Source organism: Genypterus blacodes, unplaced genomic scaffold (genome assembly GCF_046128005.1).
Source record: "Genypterus blacodes isolate CSIRO-AG114 ecotype Tasmania unplaced genomic scaffold, CSIRO-AGI_Gbla_v1 ptg000007l_1, whole genome shotgun sequence".
Taxonomy (NCBI): domain Eukaryota; kingdom Metazoa; phylum Chordata; class Actinopteri; order Ophidiiformes; family Ophidiidae; genus Genypterus; species Genypterus blacodes.
This window is the reverse complement of record NW_027466821.1, coordinates 4,903,616-4,911,895: the sequence shown is the minus strand read 5'-3', so window position 1 is coordinate 4,911,895 and position 8,280 is coordinate 4,903,616. Positions and strand designations below refer to the sequence as shown.

Genomic DNA, 8,280 nt, shown 5'->3' with positions numbered 1-8,280 from the left:
AGAGAGAGAGAGAGAGAGAGAGAGAGTTCAGAGACTTTTTGAAAATTTCCTCTCTCCCTCCCTGGCTGTGTGTGTGTGTGTGTGTGTGCGCGCGCGTGTGCGCGTGTGTCTGTGCGTGTGTGAGAGAGAGATAGTCCTGGACAGATGCACAGTGTATTGAGCATTGAGGCAACATGAGAGACTGTAAAAATGTGCGAAGCAAAATCTGTGCGTGCGTAGTTTTATCTCAACCCAAAATGTGTGTGCACGTGCAGGACTTTGCAATCACTGACAGAAGGGAAACTAATCAGTTTGCATCAACACAGAATGAAACATTTTCAACAAACACAACAGAATTCACAGTTTCCTCTTTTTTCTGTCTAATCTATGTATGTGTGCAGTTCCTGAGGTGCAAAGAGACCCACAATGCATCACTTCACGTCATGCCACATTCAGAGGTGAGGGGTGACGCACAAGTACGTTGGCACGACCACCGCGGAGCACATTCATCACAGAAATGTGCTTACATAGATCTGCCATCTAACACGTAAACCTCATCCTGATCCAACTCCTTAAGAAAGAGAAGGATGTGAGAATTTGTTTGCGTGTGAAGTTGAGGAATTCGATGAGATTGTGACCTGAGCGAGATTGAAACCAGCAGTTCAGACAGGAATACAATCCGCCTCACACATCTGGACACATCAGGGACTATTACACACACTAAAGCATGGAACAAGAAACTATGTGCGAATGACCTCCCACCCAATTTGAGGTATGCAGAACATGACAAACCTCCTACAGACGTGGTTTCAAATTACATTCAGCTGCCTCCCTCGCTGTGTGGCCGAGCCCAAAATTAATATATTGCTAATTGAGAAGAGCTTTATGATGTAGGCTCATGTGAGTGTGTGTGTGTGTAGGTGTTTACAGTGTGTCCCTTTATGGACAATGTAAGCAATGGAAGACAGAGAGAGCGAGAGAGAGAGAGAGAGAGAGAGAGAGAGAGAGAGAGAGAGATGGAGAGGGTGGGGCAGATAATGAAGAAAACAGTTCTCCAGTGGATCTGAGAGAAGGAAAAACACGGAAAGATGGGGGAGGAGTGTCAAATTCCCAGAATGTGTGTGTGTGTCTGTGTGTGTGTGTGTGTGTGTGTGTGTGTGATGCTTAGCTTGCCTTCAGCTCACAGACCAATAAAGCACTTGTTGTGTTGGTAGAACAAAGGAACAAGTGGGAGCCTAGTAGTTTCAAACCGGTATCACATGACCACTCGCACATATACAGACACACATATCTGTCTGTCTATCTGTCCATCTATGAATCTATCCATCTGACACACACACACACACACACACACACACACACACACACATGCGCGCACGCGCGCGCACACACAGACGCCCATTGCTGCTTAGCTATTGGTCCCAGGAGTCCCTGTTAACACAAAAAGGATGACGCTGATCCAATGTGGAGCATTTCCTGATGGAGCATAGGAACATCTGGAGAGCGTGCATGCACACACGTACGCATGCACGCACACACACACACACACACACACACACACACACACACACACACTGAATGCAAATGCCAATGCATGCATGTAGAATTTTGCTTCCTGTGTTTCCTGCTGCTAAACATTTCAATTAAAAAACGTCAGATTCTGCATATCCTTGACTCAAAATCTCTCATTCCTATGTAAGTGTACATGTGTGAGGTATGAATACACAGAGACATTCTGCGGCACACAGGATGTAGGTGGATGTCATGGGAAGAAGAACATTGAAGTCTGCAGAGACACAAGAAGAGGAAGAATATTGGAGTCCTGCAGTGTGATGAGCTTAGGACAGCACTTTGAAGGATGCACCAGAATATCTTTATAAAACAGTAATACTAATTTCTCAAGGATCAGTGTTAGGGGAGTTTGTGTTCACATCATGCAGTTGTTGGTGAGGATGAGTTGTGTTTATGTCCCATCATTAGATTTAGATTTCTTTTTGGCTTCTTGGCTTTTTGGGGGAGGCAGTAGCTCAGTGGGTATAGCTTCCGTTTGGGAACCGGAGGGTTGCCGGTTCGAGTCCCTGCCGAGGTGCCCCTGGGCAAGGCACCGAACCCTCAATTGCTCCCTCTGCGAAGGGTGGTAATGTAATGTAAGTCGCTTTGGATAAAAGCGTCTGCCAAATGATCGTAATGTAATGTAATGTAATGTAATGTAATGTCTCCACAAACAGAGAGAGAAAATAGCAGTGTTTGTTTGACTATTCTATTCCAGTAAATTCAATGTTTCCAGGCACACACGAACCATAAAAACACAATTAAGAATGCTTGTAAACATTGTAAATGTCAGAGGAAATAACCCTGATGGAAATTCTGGCTCCTATGGTCATATTTACCCAGCTGTGTGTCTCCTCAAAATAAATAAATGTACAGCAGACTCAGTATATGTTCTTTGTAAAGGTTAAATGAGCTTGACTAAAGTGACAAACAACTGTACGCATGAGATAAGCTCAAAAGCAGCATGATAAAATACCGTGCAAAAACACTTACCAATGAGCATGTAAGATTAGGAGTAGTTCAGAGAAATCAGCATGTAATGAGTAAGATTTAAATGGATGTTAAAGCATGTGATTGGGATTTCACTGTTTTTCATTCCTGTCATAGTTTTCTGACTGCAGCATTTTCTACACGCTGAAAGTAATTTCTTTATTTTTGAGTATCTTGGTAATCTCATGTGTAATGTAATCATCTATGTGTGAGGGGTTTTTAATTGACATTAAAGGGGGAGGCAGTGGCTCAGTGGGTAGTGCTTCCGCTTGGGAACCGGAGGGTCGCCGGTTCGAGCCCCTGCCGAGGTGCCCCTGAGCAAGGCACCGAACCCTCAATTGCTCCCCCCTCTGCGAAGGGTGGTACTGTAATGTAATGTAAGTCGCTTTGGATAAAAGCGTCTGCCAAATGATCGTAATGTAATGTCATTTTGGAGAAAGGAATGACTGAAAATGTTGCCAGACGTTGCGTAACATTCCAGATGTGTTAAGACATTCCTCAATTTTTAAAGTCAAAATCTAACGTAACACTGATGTCTTCTGTGTGTTCTTTAATGGAGGTCATTCCAGACAAAAAGGAATATTCACCAAAGTAGTTTTTATTCTTTGTGGCCAATTCTGTTGTCCAACTTGACTTTATATGTATAATGCATTTATTCCTGCGTTTGTGTGTGTATTCAAATGTTAAGATTACAGTAGAAGTACAAATAAAATGTAAACTTTTTTTTAAAACTCGTGCCTTTCCATTCTGTTTGACCCAGACATCACATTTCCATTTAAAGACTGTTGATATGAGCAATTCGTTGTTATTGTTACTGTCTCTTTAAAAAACGTCTTTACGTCATTGCGTTGGGATCACGTAACGCGGAAGAGCCCTTGCGTCTTCTCAGCGTGGTTCTGTTTACATCGGTTTGTAGGTGCTACATGAGTTTTCACCGCAGAAAGAAGCAGTATTGGTGAGTATTAATTCACTACATGTTCACATTTGCATATATACTTTAGTTAATGCACTTGGTTTAGCTTTCACAGCTCTCTACATAACGAAACATGAGGTAGTTGGGTAACATTTCTCTGTTTATATCCACAGTAGGAGTGTAGTGGAAACAATGCAGTGACCATGAAGCAGGACGCCGATGCTGTGATCGTCCCTGCCTGCTTCATATCAAACCATCAGGGTTTCAGTGGAAGCATTAAAAACTTAATCGGGGACTTTGTGGTGACTGAGATAGACATCAGCGGACAGCAGGTCAGGACACCAGCGGCCGCACAGCCCCCTCAGGTACCTGACTTTGACTTTCCTGGAAGAACCCGTGAACGCAGCACAGAGTGCAAACAGGACAGATGTGTCCCAGTGTCACAGGACTCGGGTGTCTCAGCTGATGGCATGATTGATGTATCTTGTTCGGAGAATGTGGACTTAAGCGTAATTTTAGGTCAGTCAGTGTGTGAAGCTCTGGAGCAGTTTGTGGCCACTCTTAAAGATGACCTCAAAAAGGCTGAAAAGCAACAGCTGTCTCTGGGGTCTTTCCCTGACAAACACCAGAGAGCCAACGTCCACCGGGCTGTGAGGCAGCGGTTCCCCTTCCTCATGACTGTCACGGCTCAATTCCAGATCAGCGTGAAGGAAGACCCAGACTACGCCGAACTCTCTCATTTGGTCACAGATGATGAGGCGGAGGACTTCTTTAGGTTCCTAGACGCCAAAGCACGAGGGTCCTCCTATACGTTTCAACCAGACAATGATAAGGAGCACAGGACAGCTGTACACCACTTCATCAGCAGACGGTTTGGGAAACTCCTGGAGACAAAGAGCCTCAGTGACCAGCGAGGGACATCTATCTCAGTGAGACTGAGGGAGCGAGGCAGGCCCAAGAAGAGGACGGCAGACGACCGCAAGGAGGAAGATGTTTACACTGGTAATCATATTGACTCTAGGGGTACTGCGATGATGATGATGATGATGATGAATCAAATGTGTTTCCTACCTCCAGTGTCCTGTGTTTCCCTGCAGCTTTCACTCTGTGCAAGGAGAACCTGGAGACTTTGGAGGCCATCAGCTACATGGCAGCAGGTCTGGGGGTCCTGCCCTCAGACTTCACCTACGCTGGCATCAAGGATAAGAGAGCCATCACGTACCAGTCCATGGTGGTCAAGAAGGTCTCACCTCAGCGGTAGGGGGGCACCTGCTTCATGGATAACCTTTTACATGCCTCAAAAACATTACAAATCACCCGGGAGCTAATATTTGCTTCCAGTACTCATTTGCTCAATATTGATTATCAACAGACTGCAAGAGAAGACAGCAGAGTTTGAGAAAAGAGGGATTCGTCTTTCTCACGTCCGCTCCGTCAGCGAGCCGCTCAGACTCGGACGATTGCAGGGGAACCACTTTGACCTGGTGGTCCGCAACCTGCGATTGCACGGGTCCAGTGACACACACTCTTCCGGTCCAGACACACACGCACAACTGGAAGCGTTGGTTGAGGAAGCCGTGGACCACGTCAGGGTACGCCGTTGTTGTCGTGCTTGATAATCTTGTCACTTCCACTTGTAAAGCACTATGAACTATTTTCGCTAAAGTTGTCGTTGCTCTTAAATCATTCTCTGCAGTTGAGCGGCTTTGTTAACTACTATGGACCACAGAGGTTTGGGACTGGGCAGAGTGTTCAGTCTGACCGAGTAGGATTGGCTCTGCTTAAAGAGGATCTGGTGAGTACTTCTCTCCATCACCAGTGTTAGGACTAGTAAGCCATGGCCCTTGCAGTAACCCTAAAGCACCACAAGAGGGGGCAAAAACGTTTGCATCACTGTTAATGTGCCTATGTTGTGTTGGTCAGGTGAGTGCTGTGCGTCTCTTCTTCACGCCAGAGGAAGGCAGTGATCCTCCGAGCCAAGCGAAGAGACACTTCCTCCAAACAGGTGAGAGCTGGACCAACACCAGAATCTAGAATCAACACAGATTACAGCAGGAATTTATTATCTGAGCATCCAGTGTCTCGAGTTAATGCCTCCAAAAAGCTCACAAAAGTGTTTCATTCCCCCCCAGATAATGCCAAGGAGAGTCTGGCGCTGATGCCCATGTCCAAAGCCAGGGAGCGGCTCATGCTGCGTGCCCTGAACCGCTACGGAACCGGCCCAGACGGCTGCACCCGGGCCTGGCTCAGCCTGCCACACAGCATGAGGGTGTTCTACCCACACGCCTACTGCAGCAGGTCAGCCTGGCTGGGGCTCTTTGACACAGGCATAATTGTTCAACCAGTCAATTCACTAAGAAATGTCTGAAAATCAGTCTGTGACGGTGGTGCGCATGTCTTTGTTTGTCAGAGTGTGGAACGAGGCGGTGGCACACAGGCTGGCCACTCTGGGCCACAGTGTGAGACGAGGAGACCTGGTGCGGGAGAGGAACAGCCAGGAGGACGCCGCTGCAGAATCCAGCTCAGGCCAGGTGAGAGTTGACAAGAAAGTGCCTCTTTATGTTTTAGACACAGATGTTCAAACTGTAGTGTTTGACCAGCCAAGTTTAAGAATCTCATAGGCAGAGGACAAGTGATCAAATTTATTCATAAATTCAAATAGATAATAGATTTAACTATCTGAGAGTGTTCTAATCTCCACCTGGCACAAGTACGTGAATTTCTGTCTCCATAAAGTTTTTCCTTTTGGTTTTGGCTTCAAACGTTGCCTGACTTGCTCATTTCAATATGCAATATTAACCATTTATGGCTAGTTGTAAAGAAGATCACACACTGGTGAGCAGTATCAACATCAGTCATACTTATTGTATTTCAGTAGAGCTGAAAATGTGTTTGGGAGTCAATGGTTGCAATCTGAAAATCAGGACAGGAGTCGGGTCCTTATAACTTGGTTAGGATCGGTAAAAGAAAGAATAATCTCATTAACAGGTTAGTGAAATGTTAATATAGTGTAGAATTGAAGTAAAAAGAGCACAGTAAAATATAGTAGTAGTATCAACTGCCAGAAAATAGTGCAACAACTGGGAAGGTACCAGTGACCTCAAGGTTACAGACCGTCTTTATGAAAGTTTTGGAAATGTGCGGTCAGTGTTACCGACCTTTCCATCTCTGCTCTTCCAGATCCACGTGGTGACTGACCAAGAGGAGCAAGAAGGAGCGTACACACTGGGACAGGTATAGGATTAAGTAAACTCATCCGAGCGCTGATTCTTCTCCTTGGACCACTGCATGTACTCAGTGTGTATATTATCCCTACAGGTGTTAATGCCGATGCCAGGGAACACTGTGAAGTACCCAGAAAACAGCATGGGGACGTGGTACCACGACAGACTGATGAGGGACGGGCTGGCGAACTGTCGCTTCAGAGTTGGCAGCCTGAAACTCAACCTGCCCGGCTGCCACCGGCCCCTCCTCGCCCACCCACGCAACCTCACCTACCAGCTCCAGAGGGCAGCCGGTGCGGAGGCGGGAGGAGGGGCGACGGGAGGCAAAGACTCAGCCGCTCTCACCTTGAATTTCAACCTGGACTCTTCCTGCTACGCCACCGTCTGCCTCAGAGAGATCATGAAGTGTGACCCTTAGAGGGCAGGGGGTCTAAATGTCACTTTTTTTTCATAACTTGCTCATACTGTCTCACCTGACTAGCAGTGTTATTTTGCTCAAACACCTCCTTAATAAATATTTTATCACAGTTTTATTACAGTTTATTTTCAAGGTGCAGCTCAAAAGCAAAGAGTGAACACAAGCCCACAGATACATTAAGGGTCCAACATTTCGCTAGCTCAGTGGTTAAGTTAAGATGTGGCATGGTCTCCACTAGATTGCTGGTTCATATCTTTGTGTGTTTTGCATTGTGCCATTCAGAATCAAAGAGTAACAAGCCGACAGAGACATGTTGTGCGGGGCCCACAAGGATCCTGGTTCACTACCGGGCTACCACAGAACCTGGATCACCCAGCTGTCTGGGGAGTCGATTGGCTCCTGGCTGTTCGGGAGCTGGAAGGAGAAATAATGTTATGAAACAGAACGCCTAGTTTTAATATTTGTTGCTGAATAGAAATGACGACACTGAATAGCACAACCTGCTGTGTTTCATAACACCCTCCTCTGATCTCCCCAAGCGCTTGGAAACACATCGTCTTTGTTCCTGAGCAGCACTTCATCAACAATCCAAACTCGCAAAGATTCAAACCAGGAACATTTTGGAGACCTCACCATGTCTGGCCAATTCAGCCACAGAACCATTGGAAGCTCCTTGTCACTGTTGGCTCGTGTCTGTGTACCAGTATTTATCCTGGTGAGCCACATCTCAGCCGTCTCTCAGGTTCTTAGTGGAGGTTCAGATCCTCATAGTTTCTATCAAACATCAAAGAATGCCATAACAGCGTTTTAAGGTTAACTTCAAGTCTTCACAACCAAGTCCAGTTGCAAGGTGAGAACCAACTTTTCTGGGAACACAAAATGATGCATTTACTCACATATGTCTTAAACAGCTGAGTTACGTAATCACGTGGTAAAAATAAATCACTTGTTTTTTACGGAAAGAGTTCAGTGTGGCGATTGGTAGCCTCACCAATCTCTGGTTCTTTGGCTCCACCTAGCGGATGATGTTGGAAAGTGCAGTGGCAAACAACTCAAAGGCGACATAAATAGACACTTTTCAGCCTTTCCAGTCAAATTCAAACACTTTTCAAACATTTTCAAACAATGCAAGCTGATGAAACAACTGATGATTGTTTACATATTAACTTGCTTTACGTGCTCTTGTACTCTTTGTACTTACGACA

At 45.7% G+C, this 8,280-nt stretch overlaps 1 protein-coding gene and 1 long non-coding RNA gene across 2 annotated transcripts; one reads left to right on the top strand and one right to left on the bottom strand.

The window, feature by feature from the left end:
• The first annotated feature begins 3,394 nt into the window (after positions 1-3,394).
• Positions 3,395-7,172, top strand: pus7l (pseudouridine synthase 7 like). Its single transcript, XM_076154497.1, has 10 exons — positions 3,395-3,475; positions 3,607-4,435; positions 4,531-4,690; positions 4,806-5,025; positions 5,130-5,228; positions 5,357-5,438; positions 5,566-5,731; positions 5,844-5,964; positions 6,614-6,667; positions 6,752-7,172. Exons 2-10 carry the CDS (start codon positions 3,637-3,639, stop codon positions 7,073-7,075), a joined length of 2,025 nt encoding a protein of 674 aa, XP_076010612.1. The 5' UTR covers positions 3,395-3,475; positions 3,607-3,636; the 3' UTR covers positions 7,076-7,172.
• Positions 7,173-7,199: 27 nt separating this feature from the next.
• Positions 7,200-8,057, bottom strand: LOC143003712 (uncharacterized). The gene is made up of 3 exons (XR_012963898.1): positions 7,972-8,057; positions 7,709-7,849; positions 7,200-7,489 (listed from the first exon to the last, which is right to left on the bottom strand). It is a non-coding gene; the product is annotated as an uncharacterized LOC143003712 (long non-coding RNA).
• Positions 8,058-8,280: the final 223 nt, after the last annotated feature.